Source organism: Archocentrus centrarchus, chromosome 12, assembly GCF_007364275.1.
Source record: "Archocentrus centrarchus isolate MPI-CPG fArcCen1 chromosome 12, fArcCen1, whole genome shotgun sequence".
Lineage (NCBI taxonomy): Eukaryota > Metazoa > Chordata > Actinopteri > Cichliformes > Cichlidae > Archocentrus > Archocentrus centrarchus.
Genome location: NC_044357.1, coordinates 217,283 through 234,803, shown reverse-complemented (window position 1 = coordinate 234,803; position 17,521 = coordinate 217,283). Strand labels below are relative to the sequence as shown.

Genomic DNA, 17,521 nt, shown 5'->3' with positions numbered 1-17,521 from the left:
AACTTAAACTTCGGCTTTGCTGGTAGTGACAGAGAATACAGAGCTGGATGGGGCCAGCAACAAAAACTAGAAAAACTCACTTTAACTAGATGGACGGACGGATGGACAGACATCTTGATGTGGTGTCTGAATAACAATAAAGGGAATCTGAATCTGGTGTTCAGAGACGGACCGACAAGCACACAGACGGCAACGCAAGAAACTGACATAAACACAGACATACACATACAAGGTAATGAAATAACTGGAAACAGCATGGCAGGACACACAGGAAGCCAAAAATAAACCCAAAGCACAAGAACAAATGACGCTATCAAAATAAAACAGGAAGTGGCAAACACAGAGCCCAAGACTAAGACACGTGAACTTGACACAAGACGAGACCCAGACAAGACATTCAAACAGGATACAGAGACAGATGATACTCAAAACCAAAGCAAAGGAAGTATACAAACAGCAAAACTTACAAAAAACTTAAAACACTGGGCAAAAGGCCCAGGACCATGACAGAACTGCTTTCAAATAATCTGATTCAAACATTCCAAACTTTCTCTTCATCTGTTAATTTATATAAATATATTTTGAAACCAGACCTTTGGAAAACGCCTGCTTGTCTCAGGCAATGACTTTTGACCCACTTTTGCGTAAAAATATTTCCGACAATTGCGCCTCCACTTTACCGTGCAGGGGTTGATGACTGACGTAAACCTCCTGTTATTCAGAGTTATCAGCAAGCTCCACCAAACAGTCTGTTCGAGAGAGAGAGAGACAGACAGACTCGGGGGAGGGGGTCTGTTAATGAGTTGTTGCACAACAACACGAACGAATACAAGTTGTAGAAAGCTGAAGGTTTTCATGCAGCACGACGGTATTGACTCCTCTTCAGGTAAGAGACGTTCAGTAGTAACAGTCGGATCCAGTTCGCACGTTTATGCAGCTGCTCACTATGTTCACAAATACGGGTTTGGTTGAAACATAAAACGCGTCATGGAGCAGGCTACGGCCTCATTTTGGAAAGCTATACAACCTTTATAGCACATACCTAGTTAGCAACAGTGTTATCGTACTGTAATGGTCGATCACATGGGATGGTGCTTACCCGGGCAGAAATGATTCCTGTTACATGGTTTAAACGTGGTATTTTTTCCTGTTTCAAGCAAACAGCTGTATGTGATCCGTGCTGTAGCAGGCCCGGATCACATATAGAGGAACATTTGGACTGAAATTCACATCCAGCTAATTTTCATGTCCATGCGCTCCATTGCCAAGTCAAAGTGTTTATCGGCTGCCTGTCACTTAAGCTAAATGAAGAGTTAGTGAGATATTTATCTTCTCTACAGGCTCTTCTTTCACAACAGGAAACCACTGCAATACTTGTAACTTCTGCAGCTTCTGGCTTCTTTTCCTCTAAATATCATTTTTTGAATATTTTCCATTACAACTCCAAATGAAGTAATTAGGTAGGACAAACATATTGCCTTTGGTGTATAATGTGATATGTGTTATTGCCCATGTCCTCAGATGACATTACATGGCGTACTTCCATTTCTTAGAATCTTACTGTAACCTAAAGCATAACTATGAGCTTCCAAACCTTACATTTTTAAGATTTAATGATTTATGCTGGGGTGACTCCATAAAAAGACACATCCATATAATGACGAAACTTTTAGGTACCAAACATGGTTACCCCCCCCCCCCGCGATTGTGGTTTGTGGGTAGAAATGAACACGTTTAGGTAGAACATAAGAGGTGAAGACTGGCTGCAGGATGGGAGGCGGGGTGTGGGGCAGTCAAGGTGAAATAAGTGATTAAAATTAGTCATGTGTCAGCTGGGACAAGGAGCCAGTGTCACTGGTTAGGACTTTTTGTATTTACAATAGATAAATAGATACAATATATATATAATCTATGCCTGGGTTACACACACTCACTGACCAGTTTATTATATACAGTGGTGTGAAAAAGTGTTTGCCCCCTGCCTCATTTCCTGTTTTTTTGCATGTTTGTCACACTTAAGTGTTTCGGAACATCAAACCAATTTAAACAATAGTCAAGGACAACACAAGTAAACACAAAATGCAAGTTGTAAATGAAGGTGTTTATTAGTAAAGGTGAAAAAAAATCCAAACCATCATGGCCCTGTGTGAAAAAGTGATTGCCCCCTGAACCTAATAACTGGTTGGGCCACCCTTAGCAGCAACAACTGCAACCAAGCGTCTGCGATAACTTGCAATGAGGATTTTATAGAGTTCTGGAGGAATTTTGGCCCACTCATCTTTGCAGAATTGTCCTAGTTCAGTTACATTAGAGGGTTTTCGAGCATGAACGGCCTTTTTAAGGTCATACCACAACATCTCAATAGGATTCAGGTCAGGACTTTGGCTAGGCCACTCCAAAGTCTTCATTTTGTTTTTCTTCAGCCATTCAGTGGTGGACTTGCTGGTGTGTTTAGGATCATTGTCCTGCTGCAGAACCCAAGTACGTTTAAGCTTGAGTACACGAACAGATGGTCTGACATTCTCCCTCAGGATCTCTTGGTAGACAGCAGAATTCATAGTTCCATTTATCACAGCAAGTCTTCCAGGTCCTGACGCAGCAAAACAGCCCCAGACCATCACACTACCACCACCATATTTTACTGTTGGTATAATGTTCTTTTTCTGAAATGCAGTGTTCCTTTTACGCCAGATGTAATGGGACACACACCTTCCAAAGAGTTCCACTTTTGTCTCATCGGTCCACAGAATGTTGTCCCAAAAGTCTTGGGGATCATCAAGATGCGTTTTGGAAAAATTGAGACGAGCTTTAATGTTCTTTTTGCTCAGCAGTGGTTTTCTTCTTGGAACTCTGCCATGCAGGCCATTTTTGCTCAGTCTTTTTCTGATGGTGGAGGCATGAACGCTGACCTTAACTGAGGCAAGTGAGGCCTGCAGTTCTTTGGACGTTGTTGTGGGGTCTTTTGTGACCTCTTGGATGAGTCGTCACTGCACCCTTGGGGTAATTTTGGGCGGCCGGCCACTCCTGGGAAGGTTCACCACTGTTCCATGTCTTCGCCATTTGTGGATAATGGCTCTCACTGTGGTTCGCTGGATTCCCAAAGCTTTGGAAATGGCTTTATAACCCTTTCCAGACTGATAGATCTCAATTACTTTCTTTCTCAATTGCTCCTGAATTTCTTTGGATCTCGGCATGATGTGTAGCTTTCAAGGATCTTCTGAGGGATCTTACTGTGTCAGGCAGCTCCTATTTAAGTGATGTCTTGATTGGGAACAGGTGTGGCAATAATCAGGCCTAGGTGTGGCTAGGGAAATTTAATTCAGGTGTGAAAAACCAAGTTATAGTATGTTTTAACAAGGGGGGCAATCACTTTTTCACACAGGGCCATGATGGTTTGGATTTTTTTTCACCTTCAGTAATAAACACCTTCATTTACAACTTGCATTTTGTGTTTACTTGTGTTGTCCTTGACTATTGTTTAAATTGGTTTGATGTTCCGAAACACTTAAGTGTGACAAACATGCAAAAAAAACAGGAAATGAGGCAGGGGGCAAACACTTTTTCACACCACTGTATACCTGTTACCAGTCACATGGCAACAACTCAGTGCATTTAGACATGTAGACATGCTCAAGTTGTGACTTTGAAAGTGACATGGTTGTTGGTATCAGACAGGCTGGTCTGAGTGTTCCAGAAACTACTGAGTGGAATTTTACTGTACAACTATCAATAGGTTTACAGAGAATGGTCCAAAAAAAAAAAAATCAACTGAGCAGCGGTTCTCCAGGTGAAAATACCTTAATGATGCCAGAGATCAGAGGAGAATAGCCAAACTCCTTTGAGCTCATAGGATTGCAACAGTAACATCATGTGATTTTGTGAATTGTTTCTATATTCAGATGCCCCGTGGCTTGGGAGAGAGGAATTGTGTTAGGAGGAGAATGTCATTTGGGAGTGAAGATTGAGAGCTGTGTTCTGGGAATGAACAGGAAAGCCTGCTGGAAATCATTCACCTGCCAACTTTACCTCTCTGGACTCAAACATCATTACTGATTATCTCTTGTCTCTCAATAAACTGCCTAAACTTTTACTCCTGCATCCAAGTTTGTGTCCAGGAACCCCTCTAGTGTTTGACAGGATAAGTAATCCCTTTGAGCCAAAGGGATTACTCATAGAGCTTCAGACTGCTCTAAACCCTTGGTTTCTGATACTTTTAAAAATAAATCCGTCTGCACAAAATAAAGTGGGAGGATATTACCGTCATACCGTCTGTCCATCTGAGGTTTTAGTTTCAAGTCTATAGACTCCAAAACCACAAGGAGCTGAGCCACAAAATTAGGCATATGCATTCTTGACCCTTCAAAGTGCAAGAGAAGCATTATAAGATGCGTAGATACCTGCCAGTTGTTCTGCACAGGCCTTTAGGACTCTGGGTGAGACACTGTCTGCTGCTTTCCGGGAATTCACCTGTTTCAAAGCCTTCAGAATATGTGTGACACCTGAATGACATCAGTGTACTGTCTGATCAGGTGTTGGAGTTTCTGGTTATGGCCGGGTCAGCTTTCAGCTGTTTGATGTATGTGGATTTCAGAAAGATTGCCAGATAATCGGATTTGGCGAGGTGGGGTTTGGACTCGGCTTTGTAGCAGTCATCAAGTGTGTTTTTTCCTTTGGTCTGAAAATTCACAAACTGTTGCAGTTTTGGCATATAGTTCCTCAGCTTGCAGTGATTAAAGTACTCAAAGATGATAAAAGTACTGGTGTCCATTTATCAAGTTGTGCAGTTCGTTCAGTGCAGCCTCCTCTCTAGCAGAGAGGAGGGAACATACACCACACACAAAATAATACAATGCAGTTCTCTGGGTAAATAAAACATTCTCCAAAAATGGAGAGTGTATTATTTAGTGCCCTAGTATTGTCAAGCCTCTTTTTTTATGGAGCACTGTCAAATATCCTGGCCGTGGTGACTCAATGCTTTCCCATTACAAACATGCACTGGGTATACTAGTAATAGGTATCACTAGTATACTTTGCTTCAAAAAGCCAAACATTCTTATAATTTCTTAAAGTGCTTTATAAAATACCAGGTTTTTTGCGTAGCCCCAGAGCTACATTTTATCTACATCTCTGAAATTTTGCAGGCTCATGTAACATCCTAAGACATACAAAAAAGTTTCTTGGACCCATACCCAAAACCCTACAGGAAGTTGGCCATTTTCAATTGAAGGTGTCAGTATTTGCCATTTTCAGGCCTGCTATTTGCATCAACTCCTCCTAAGATATTTCACCCAGTGAGACCAAATTAGCTCCAGATCTTTTAGACAAGTAGCCCATCAAAAATTGTGCAAGGTTTTACAAAATATTCAACGGCCTTGTTACACCAGGCCATTAAATTTGGCCTTCGTTTTTCTCCCTTGCCACAACACTGTTTGTGCACTCATTTGCACATGCTTTGCCCATCCATCCATCCATCCATCCATTCGCTTCCGCACATCCTGTTAAGGGTTGCGGGGGGGCTGGAGCCTATCCCAGCTGTCATAGGGCGAGAGGCAGGGTACACCCTGAACAGGTCGCCAACCTGTTGCAGGGCCAACACAGAGGGACAGACGACCTTTCACATTCATGCTCTCATTCACACCTATGGGCAATTTAGATTAGCCAATTAACCTAACCCCAGTAAGTGCATGTCTTTGGCATGTGGGAGGAAACCGGAGTACCCGGAGGAAACCCACGCAAGCACGGGGAGAACATGCAAACTCCACACAGAGAGAGGGAGAGGCCTGGGCCAAGGTGGAATCGAACCCAAGCCTTCCAGATGGTATTCTAACTGTGAGGCAGCAGTGCTAACCACTACGCCACCGTGCTGCCATGCTTTGCCCAATCAAGCTTAAAATGTAATCACTCATGTACACACCCAGGCTGAACCCATAACTATGGATTCAAGGCTATAGATGCAAGAGCGCCCCCTACAGAAACAAATGAAAATTTGTATAGCGTCCACAAAATGAGTTTCCCTTGACATCATCCTGATCAAAAAAGTCAGTCAGACCCATCCCCTATTTTGCACGCTGGAGCTGTGACCACCCCCCAAATATTCCTTTGGGTCTATATGGAGAGCAAAAGATATATTTTCCCATAAACGAATGAAACTTACTACAGACCTTCTGTACACCATCACAATCAAAAAACCTTTGAGTGCGCCACGGGTCGACGTGCACCACGGGTGGGAGGGCCTGATCATCACTGCTTGCGGTTTTAATATATATTTATGTTTTTTTTTGGCCTTTTTGCCTTTATTGGCTAGTGAACACAGCCAGGAAAGTGTGGAGAGAGATAAGGGAAGACACAAAGCAAAGGGCCACAACTCAGGCCACCTGCACTACAGCCATGTGCTGTACGTGGTCGCCTCCTCAACCACTGAGCCACCCAGTGCCTGTGCAGTCAGAGCCTCTCTGCTGGACAAAATACTTAATGACACCAGTTCTACATTACCACAAGCATCTGTTTTTCTGCATAAAAAAATAATTTTTTTATGCAGAAATCTATGAGTTATTATGAAATATTAAGATGGTTTCCAATGCCACAACATGTCTGGGACTCTATAAAACTCTGTGAATACCTATATTAGAAATAATATAATATCTGTGTGAAGGAAGAAGTTTTTGGTGTGCTGTCCATAACTCTGTAAGCATTTTTTTACATACTTCATACTTGTGTGGGAACTGAGTTCTGTGAGATTCCCACCGGCTTTTGGAATTCTCCCATATTCAACCATGACATCTTTAAATGTGCCCATCTTGACTTGCAGCACAAGTCAAAGGTTTTGACACAAACCTTCGACTTGTCACATACTCACATATGTGTGATTAGTCAGCAAGCTTTCGGTGTTACATGTTTCATACAGATTTACCTATGGAGCTTCGACAGTGAATGAAAAGAATAAAAGCCACAGACCAGTGTGGATGGTCTGTAGTGATACAGCACATACATAATACTTTAGCCCATTACCCAATACGGACACACACATTTTCATTGTGTGTAATTATTGTGCAAGTTTTAGATACATGAAAGAAAGAAACACAGCCAGAGCAGTAGGCTTAAGAGCTGTGTGTCTTAAACCAACAGGTCACCTTTACAACCGGTCATCTTGCTTTTACACTTTATCCCAGTTTCACCTGCATATTATCACTGGAGTTTTTATGCTTTAAGCAAATGTTCCATCACTTTAAAACAAGTGATTTGAACTGTTCTTTGTTGCAGAGGTGGGTAAGTGTGATGCCAATATGGAGGCACAGAACAACCAGCCCACCTTAGACAAGCACAACAATCTCTGCAAGATACCGAGTCAGGAAGATCAGGTAAGAAGTAATATTACTGTAGAACTGTCCAAAAGTACTCAGAGAAAAAACAAAGTATTGCATGAGCCAAAGCATGTAGTTTCTATGATATTGTGAGGTAATATACTGTTAGCATACTGTAGCTGCTAGATGGATCCAGTCTATCTATCAGATTTTACATGCCTTATCAAAAATTTGGACACACTCCAAACTTTTGATGTTGGAACAAACATAGTATTAAAAAAATCAGAAAGGGCATGACATTTATTCAGCTATACTGTGCTGCATTGTTTTACTGCTTTTGGTGTTTTCTTGTCCAGAAAAATGTGCAAAGCTGTAAGTACTGCTGCACGATGGCAAACTTCCGCATTGAGAAGAAAATCGGTCGGGGTCAGTTCAGTGAGGTCTATAAAGCGACATATCTGCTTGATGGACAGCTGGTGGCACTCAAGAAAGTCCAGGTACAGCTTCTTGCCCTTAGCTACCCTGCAATGGCTCTCACTGTGGTACTGTCGTTCTGTTAAATAAAGAAAAACTATTCTTGCATGCAAACTTTCTCATTCTGTAGATCCAAAGGCAGATGTATGGGTTATATATATCGTATATCTCTATTCGGCTAGAAAATATCGAGATGTTCTTTTTGGTCCATATCGGCCAGCCCTACTGCCAACACATTAAAAACATACCTAGAAAGGAGTAACAATAGCAGGTGTATGGAGGAAATCAAACTGCAGCTGAAATGATGTGGTCAGTTTGCAAAACTTATTTTTCCACCCAGAAAGACCTGGAAGAAATTTGAAACTGATAAGTAAAGATTAAGCCATAATTTACAATAACAGGGTTCACAGTTTCACTTCATATTCATATTTATGCAAAGTAATTTTAATGGTTGCATCACTGGTAGCTGATAATGGCACTCAAAACATGTAAGCGATCTCTCCCTTGTTGCTAAGAACATCCTGTGAACCCAGAAATGACCCGCAATAAATTGAATTGAATTGAATTAGTCTTACTTATTCTGAGCTTTTTTCTGTACTGTCAGTGGGATAATGCAGAAATTACTAAGCTGAGATTCATAAATCTTGGTGAAGCAGTGGAGCATGTATTATAACAAAAACAACCCCATTAAATTCTGGTGTGGATCTGCATCCTTTTTAGAGAAGGTTGATTGCAGGACGTAACTATAAAATTTAATGTTTTTTGTATAAATTCATATTTGCTTACATTATATCTTTGCAGATCTTTGAGATGATGGATGCTAAGGCTCGTCAGGACTGCATCAAAGAGATTGATTTACTGAAGGTAAAGGCTTTCCCAGCCATACACTGTGGATAATAAGAGGATAAGGTCAAAATCTGAGACTACATTGGAATGATTTTTTAAAAACCTGTTTCAATCACTGGTATGGACAGGCTCTGCTTCTGCTGTACGTCTGTTGTGACAGCTCTGTGGAAGCTACCATTTTTCTTTTGTTTGTCCACTGCAGCAGCTGAATCACCCCAATGTAATCAAGTACCTTGACTCCTTTATTGAAGACAGTGAGCTCAACATTGTTCTGGAGCTGGCGGATGCTGGAGATTTGTCCCAGATGATAAAGGTCAGAAAACCCTGTGATACTCAGAGGCTTACCTTAGATTAAACATAACCATATATGGGGTGCCAGGGTGGCTCAGTGGATGAGCAGGTGACCATGCATGCTCCGGTGGTGGTGCAGACTTGCTGCCATTTACTGCGTGTTTTCCCCTATCTCTCTCCTCCCAATTTCCTGTCTCTCTTCACTGCTTACTATTGCATAAAGCCATAAAAGCCCCCCCCCCCCCCCCCCCCCCCCCCCCCCAAAAAAAAAAGACAAACATGTCCATATACAGGTGCTGGTCATAAAAATAGAATATCATGAAAAAGTTGATTTATTTCAGTAATGCCATTCAAAAAGTGAAACTTGTATATTATATTCATTCATTACACACAGACTGATATATTTCAAGTGTTTGTTTCTTTTAATTTTGATGATTATAATTGACAATTAATGAAAACCCCAAATTCAGTATTTGAGAAAATTAGAAAATTACTTTAGACCAATAAAAAAAAAAAGGATTTTTAGAAATGGTGGCTAACTGAAAAGTATGAACATGAAAAGTATGAGCATGTACAGCTCTCAGTTCTTAGTTGGGGCTCGTTTTGCCTGGATTACTGCAGTAATGCGGCATGGCATGGAATCAGTCTGTGGCACTGCTCAGGTGTTATGAGAGTCCAGGTTGCTCTGATAGTGGCCTTCAGCTCTTCTGAATTGTTGGGTCTAGCGTATTGCATCTTCCTCTTCACAATACCCCATACATTTTCTATATTGTTAAGGTCATTCGAGTTTGCTGGCCAATTAAGAACAGGGATACCATGGTCCTTAAACCAGGTACTGGTAGCTTTGGCACTGTGCAGGTGCCAAGTCCTGTTGGAAAATGAAATCTGCATCTCCATAAAGTTGGTCAGCAGCAGGAAGCATGAAGTGCACTAAAACTTCCTGGTAGATGGCTGCATTGACCTTGGACCTCATAAAACACAGTGGACCAACACCAGCAGATGACATGGCACCCCAAACCATCAGTGACTGTGGAAACTTTACACTGGACCTGAAGCAACATGGATTCTGTGCCTCTCCTCTCTTCCTTGAGACTCTGGGACCTTGATTTCCAAAGGAAATGCAAAATTTACTTTGATCAGAGAACATAACTTTGGAGCACTCAGCAGCAGTCCAGTCCTTTTTGTCTTTAGCCCAGGCGAGACGCTTCTGACGCCGTCTCTGGTTCAAGAGTGGCTTGATCAGTCTGTGTGTAATGAATAAATATAATAAACAAGTTTCACTTTTTGAAAGGAATTACTAAAATAAATCAACTTTTTCATGATATTTGAATTTTATGACCAGCACCTGTATGGTGCAAAGAGGTGTAGATGCAGGTGAAGGAGGTTCCACCAAATAAGCTGCTAAGTCCATTTCAAAAAGATGGAACAAAACTGTTAGCTCAGCCACACCAAAAGTGCTGGAAGACCACAAAATATGGCAGATTATTTTTTCCTTGGTGAAGGAAAACCTCTTCACATCTCATCATGATCTCCAGTTTTGAGCCTTGTACTTTATCTTGAATTTTCATTTAACATATTCAAGGTTGAGTTTCTATTTTGATTGTCATGTTTGTTGTATTTTCAGACTCTGGTTTGTCCCCTTTATTATTCTTGTATTGTGAATCTTAGTTCTGGTAGTACTGCGTTTTAAGTTTTTTTTTTTTTTCTTTTGCTGTTAGGTTTCTGTCTTGGCTTTATTGTTCTAGCCTAATAGGTACTTTAGATTGTCCATTTTGCTTAGGGAGGTACCTAACTGAGTGTCGTGACATGGAAGTAGCCATGTGGCAGTCATAATAGGAGCTGTTTGAATTTTCCAAATATTGAGGAAAGGAGCCTCTGTGCTTCCTTTATTACTTGCTTTAGCATAGGATACACTGGACCATGCAGGACCAGAAGATAGTGCCATTTCACAATTCATAGTGACATATCATCTGGCCATGATGATCAACATGATTGTCAACGTGGCACAGATCATGCAAATGTTAATTATAGTTGCATTTTCTATGTCATGCCAGAACCTGCTAAAATGTTTTGAATTATCAACAACAGGCTGGTAAATGCACATCATACTACTGTAATAAAATCTCATTGTCTTGCCTTGCATGAACACCATTTATACAAGCTATCTGTATCTAGATTATGAGCTATATTAATTGATCAAAGTGCATGCAATGTTTTGTATAATTCAGTTTAGTGAAGTCATTTGTTGTATTGCAGGCTTTGGGGTTCTCATGGATTAACTTTTACTTTGGTTCAGCTGGGATGAGTGATTGATAGAAGGAATTTTACTTCAGTCATAAAAATCCTAAACAAGGAGGACACTGAATTGCTAAGCTGGAGGTAAATATAAGAAAATGCAAATTATTGTGACATGATGATCTAAGTGCTCTATAAATTTATGTATAACAATGCAGCCAGTTCACTTTAGTAATAACCAGCATTCTGCCAAATGCAGAACCAGCTGTTCAAAAACAAGACCTGACAATACTTCCAGCTGTCTAGAGGGACACATCTGGAGTGCCCCATCAGCTCATTACTATTTGTGCCAGCCATAGAACCCTTAGCTAAAACATTGCCATCAGTGAGAGGAATTTACAGAGGGGGTGAGGAACACAGAGTATCCCTTTATGCAGATGATTTGGTCATATATGTATCAGATCCTGTCTCAAGTGTACCTGATATTATCCTCGGTCTGAGGAGATTTGGTAAATATTCCAGATACAAATTAAACCTTCACAAAAGTGAATGCTATAATGCTGTAAACAACCTGGCACTTCATATACAAGACAGTGCCCTACCATTTCAAATATCCAGAAATGGTTTTAAATATCTGGGTATCAATACAAGAGGGATGGAGAAGCTTTATCAGGATAACTTTTTGCTCGCTATTTGAGAAAGTCAAATCTGACCTGCAGAAATGGTAAACACTCCACCTATCCTTAGCAGGAAAAGAGAGTTTAAAATTAATGTGCTCCCCAAATTTCTTTACCTGTTTCAGTGTATCCTTCCATCCATCCATCCATTTTCTTCCACTTAGCCGGGGCTGGGTTGTGGGGGCCTAAGCAGAGAAGCCCAGACCTCCCTCTCCCCAGCCACCTCCACCAACTCATCCAGAGGGACCCCAAGGCATTCCCAGGCCAACCAAGAGATATAATCTCTCCAGCATGTCCTGGGTCTGAACCGGGGCCTCCTCCTGGTAGGACATACCTGGAACACCTCACCCAAGAGGGGCCCAGGAGGCATCCTAGTCAGATGCCCAAGCCACCTCAACTGGCTCCTTTCAATGTGGAGGACCAGTGGCTCTACTTTGAATGGCTGCACTCCTCACCCTATCTCTAAGGGAGAGGCCAGCCATCCTTTGAAAGAAGCTAATTTCTGCCGCTCCGCTTGTATTCTTGTATTTGCGATCTTATTCTTTCAGTCAGTACCAAAAGCTCGTGACCATAGGCGAGGGTAGGGAAGTAGATTGACCGGTAAATCGACAGCTTCACTTTTATGCTCAGCTCCTGCTTCACCACAACTGTTTCAACATATCCCACTTTATCTTCCCAAATCCTTCTTTAAATAAATTGAAAAAGCTTTTATTTCATTTATTTGGGATGGGAAAAAGAAACCTAGAGCATGGCTAGAACTGCTAAAGAGACTGAAATCAAAAGGTGGCCTGGCCCTACCAAATCTTTGTCATTATTATTTTTGGGCTGCACAAAAAAAAAGACTACATTTATATATATATATATATATATATATATATATATATATATATATATATATATATATATAATTAGAGGTGGGACTCAATTAAAAAAATTAATCTAATTAATTAGAAGCTTTGTAATTAATTAATCGCATTTAATCACATTTCAATATTTAACATGAGAAATATTAATTTAAGTTTGGTTGATGAATGAAGCAATATACATAAGCTTACACTTCAAAATCATGTTTATCCTCCCACCAGTTTACTACACAGACCAACAAATGGTGGAAGTGCTCCTGTGATAAGCAAACTCAGCAATTTTTTTGTACTTCCATCTGGAAGTTTCTTGTATTTAAATTTCCCATCCACCAGCGTAGTCTCTTCCGCCATCTCCATAGCTGTGTCCAAATTCAGGGGCGGCATCCTTCGAAGGAGTAGGCGCACGTAGACCGGGTCCTTCGTAGCCCACAAAGACCGCAAACACCGGAAGTGAGGGCCTTTGAAATTGGACGGTCTAGCCTTCATATCAGCGAACGTTCCGGGTCAATGGCGTGCTGAACAGACGCGTCGTTTAGAAAACAAAGTCAACTCCACTAAATATTTAACCGCTAGATTTTGGCTTGAAAAATGAGCCAACAAAAGGACGCACAAGTATTGAAAAAAGGACTGTTTAAACCAGAGCCGAGCCATCAATCAGAAAACGCTGAACCCAGCTACACTACGCCAATGGAGGTGGCTAATGCTAGTAGCAAACGAGACAGAGGAGCTACCACGCCAGCAAATACTCCTGAAAAGGAACAAACGGGAAAGAAAGTTAAAGGCAGCAGTGGCCGGGTGTTCCTGAGGAAACAGTCGGATCCATACTTGGTGCATTAGAGGCGCTTGGAACATGAGTTGATAATTGTCTGGGTGATATTAGCAGCATGCTACAGCAGCACAGTGCCATGCTAGCCACAATCGCTAAAACTGTACAGATCAACTCTGAAGACATTGAAGAGTGCAAGAACAAAGTTAAAACCTTGGAAACGCAAGTAGAACTTCTTCAAAATGAAAAGGAGGAAATGAACGAATGTTTATTAAGTCAAGAAAGATACAAACGAAGATGGTGCCTGCGCATTAAAGGCAAAAAGGAAAAAGTCAAAGAAGACATCAGAGCCGAAGTTCTGCTAAGCAGAATCTTACCAAATCAGGCTGATAAAATGGAAGATCCCATTGATGTTGTTCACAGAGTCGGGAGACCAGCGGAAAATCGTCACAGACAAGTTATAATCCTCTTTGCCAAGAGAAATACAAGAGATGAAGTGCGGAAACAAACAGTCATCACGGGTCTGCAAAGAGGAAGGAATTCATTTTGCGGAGGACCTGACCCAGGAAGACTGGAAAGCCAGGCAGGTGCTGTGGCCAAGGATTGAGAAAGCAAGGAAGGAAGGAAAAGCTGCCGGATTCAGAGGACCATTCGCCTACATCGAAGGAAAGCGTATTTCAGGATGAAGTGTTAGCGGTGTAATAGGTTTGTTTGACAATTAATAGTGGAGAAACTCTATTCATTGGACTGTTCAGGGGACTCCTCAAAGTTCTTTTACTCTACCTCCCAGGACCTAAGGTTAATTTTTTTTTTTTGTTCTGTTGTTACTGTTTTATATGGTTTCAAGTTTTAATTTAAAGACTGAGATTCATTTTTCTTCTTTGAATGTGAGAGGGCTCAAAGACTCTATGAAGTGTAAAGCAATTTTTTTGTTTTGCAAAGGTCAAAAGGCTAACTGTTTTTTTTCTTCAAGAGAGACACTCTGAACCAACAGATGTGAAATTTTGGACTCAACAATGGGGTGATAAGATCATCTTCAGCCATGGTATCAATCGTTGTGCAGGAGTAGCAATCTGTCTTAATAGATATCCAGGTAAGGTTATAACTCAGGAAATAGATAAAGATGGACACTGGGCAGCATGTGTGTTAGATATTGACAACAATTTAATCATTATCATCAATGTCTATGGATATAATAATAATCAGAAAAACAGACAGCTATTACATCAAGTTACAATAGTGATAGAAAAACTACAACAGAATTATCCCACTGAACATTTTGTGATAGGAGGAGATTTTAATTTAACACCAGATGAATGGATGGACAGATGTCCATCAAAATACTCCCAGGTGACTTTGAATCTGATAATGGGTAACTTTATGAATGCAAACAAACTTACTGATGTTTGGAGATATTTAAATTATAACAGCAGACAGTATACTTGGTTTAAACCAAATAGGCAGTCAAGATCAAGAATAGATTATTGGTTAGTAACAGATTCCATTCTTGGACACATCACTGAAGCCAACATTTTGTGTTGCCCTTTAAGTGATCACTGCACTATAAACCTCTGAATTTCAAATAATGACCCTGGAAACAGAATCAAAGGTTACTGGAAATTCAATTGCAATTTACTAAAAAATTATGAATATTGTAAAAACATTAAGGAAATAATTGAAGATATTAAAAATGATGCAAGTTTAGTTACAGCAATTACAAAATGGGAATTGTTTAAATTCAATGTAAGGAAATACTCTATGTCTTACAGCAAAAAAAATTACAAAAAGAGAGACAATTGGAAGAAGGCAAATTAATTACAGAATTAATTTCATATTATCATAAATCAGATTGGAGTGAGGAAGACTAAACCAATATTAATTCCTTACAGTCCAAACTGGATGTATATTATCAAGTTAAAGCTCGGGGAGCATACATACGTTCAAGAGCCAGATGGCTGGAAGAAGGAGAAAAAATACTTCATACTTCTTCCGATTAGAAAAGCAAAGACAGGAAAAAAACACAATCAACAGTCTCATAATTAACGGTGTGGAATGTACTGACATAAAACGAATATCTAAAGAAGTTAAGGAATTTTACAGCACTCTTTTTACATCCTCACACTCAAAACAAGACTCAGAATCCTTTTTTAAAAAATCCACAATGATATTCCTACTATTGATGAGACATTTAGAAACAGGTGTGAAGAAGATTTCCAGATTGAAGAATTTGATTGTGTTATTAAAAATATAGCATCAGATAGAGCCCCTGGCTCAGATGGTATAACTGCTAATTTTTATAAATTCTTTTGGAAAGACATAAGAATTTTTTTTTTTTTTTGCGTTTTTGGCCACAGCGGCTTTTAGGGACAGTGGAGAGAGACAGGAAATGGGGGAAAGATACAGGGGAAGACACGCGGGCAAATTGGCGGCGGGCCAGGATGCGAACCCGCGCTGCCCACACGCAGCATGTGTATGTGGTCGCCGGCTTCACCACTAAGCACCCAGGTGCCCAGATTGTTGTTTTTTGATGCTGTTATGGAAAGTGTCAGGCAAAAAGAACTTATGACAACAATGAAGCAGGATGTCATCACATTAATTCCTAAACCAGGAAAAGATAAAAGACACTTGATAATCTAAGACCAATCACACTTCTCACTATGGATTATAAAATTCTTACTACAGTTATAGCAGCTTGATTAAAAGTAGGTTTGTCGGATATAATTAGCTCCACTCAATCTGGTTTTCTAAAGGGTAGGTCAATTCATAGTAATATTCGTCTGGTTCTAGATTTAATTGAATATGCCCATTTAACTGAGGATGAGGGCTTTATCCTGTTTCTGGATTTCCAGAAAGCCTTTGATTCGGTGGAACATGTATTTATTTTGGAGACATTTAAACAGTTTGGCTTTGGTGAGAAATTTTTTGATGTAATCAAAATGCTATATAAAGACATCCAACAGCTGTGTCTCATTAAGAGAAGGAACATGTCCACGATTCACCATAAATAGAGGGATTAGGCAAATCATTAATCAGAATATTATCATAAGTCAGCTAGCAGATGATACCACTATATTTTAAAAAAATAAAGACCAGATCCCATTGGCCATCCAAACAGTGGAAGTATTTTCCAAAGTCTCAGGCCTAAACCTAAATTTAGAGAAATGTGAATTAATGTGTCTTCATGATTGCTCTCAAACTCTGTAATATAATATAAGGGTCAAACTGGAGGTTCAGTACCTGGGAATTTGGGTAACAAAAAATGAAGGTAGTAGTATCAAATTAAATATTGAAAATAATTTAAACAAATGTAAATTGATATTAAACAATTGGTCACAGAGATACTTAACTATTTTTGGTAGGACCTTACTCACCAAAATGGAGACCTTATCAAGATTTATTTACCCTGCATATTCCTTATCTATACCCTCCAAAATTATCAAGGAAATCAATAAATTAAACTTTAACTTCATCTGGAGAAACAAACATCACTATATTAAAAAAGGATATGTAGTTAAAAGTTATGAAGATGGAGGCATAAAAGTAATAGATTTTGAAATAATGAATGGTGTTTTAAAACTTAAATGGCTACAATCCTTTCTGAGAAGTAGTCATGAAATTTGGTTTTGCTGTCCCCTCGGTATTTAGCAAAATGAGTTCCTATTAAGATGTGACTTTGATATCCCGAAATTATTTATTATTTATTATTATTTAAATGATTTAAAATCTTTAATTCAAAATAAGCTGTTAAAATAAGCATAACACATTTCACCATCAAGGAATACAGTTGAGCGAATGATTAATTTCCAACTATATTAAGTGAGACGTTAATGTTTAATAAAACTATCCAGTTATGATGCTTAATTTTAATTTCAGCCAAGCCGATTTGCTGAGGAACAAATGAAACACTGAAATAAACCAAACATCAGCTGTTAGAGATCATCTTAGTGAGTTATAGCTGTGTTTAACTTCCACTCAGCAGCGAAAACCAGTGGGGGTTTGAAAACGATGTGACGGCAGTCGTACTCTCTGGCTAAAGCAAGCCTTGATAGCTCAGTCAGCTGCTGGTAG

General features: G+C 39.9%; 1 protein-coding gene across 3 annotated transcripts in view; it reads left to right on the top strand.

The window, feature by feature from the left end:
* Positions 1 to 691: 691 nt before the first annotated feature.
* nek6 (NIMA-related kinase 6) overlaps positions 692 to 17,521 on the top strand; it is a 34,403-nt gene continuing 17,573 nt past the window's right edge. Inside the window, exons 1-5 of one of the 3 annotated variants that reach the window (XM_030742287.1) lie at positions 692 to 886; positions 7,261 to 7,358; positions 7,658 to 7,798; positions 8,577 to 8,639; positions 8,824 to 8,934. In XM_030742287.1, coding sequence (XP_030598147.1) covers positions 694 to 886; positions 7,261 to 7,358; positions 7,658 to 7,798; positions 8,577 to 8,639; positions 8,824 to 8,934 — 606 coding nt within the window. In that variant the 5' untranslated portion in view covers positions 692 to 693. The remainder of the gene's footprint in view (positions 887 to 7,260; positions 7,359 to 7,657; positions 7,799 to 8,576; positions 8,640 to 8,823; positions 8,935 to 17,521) is intronic. The other 2 variants (XR_004020671.1, XM_030742286.1) reach the window with 2 other exon arrangements.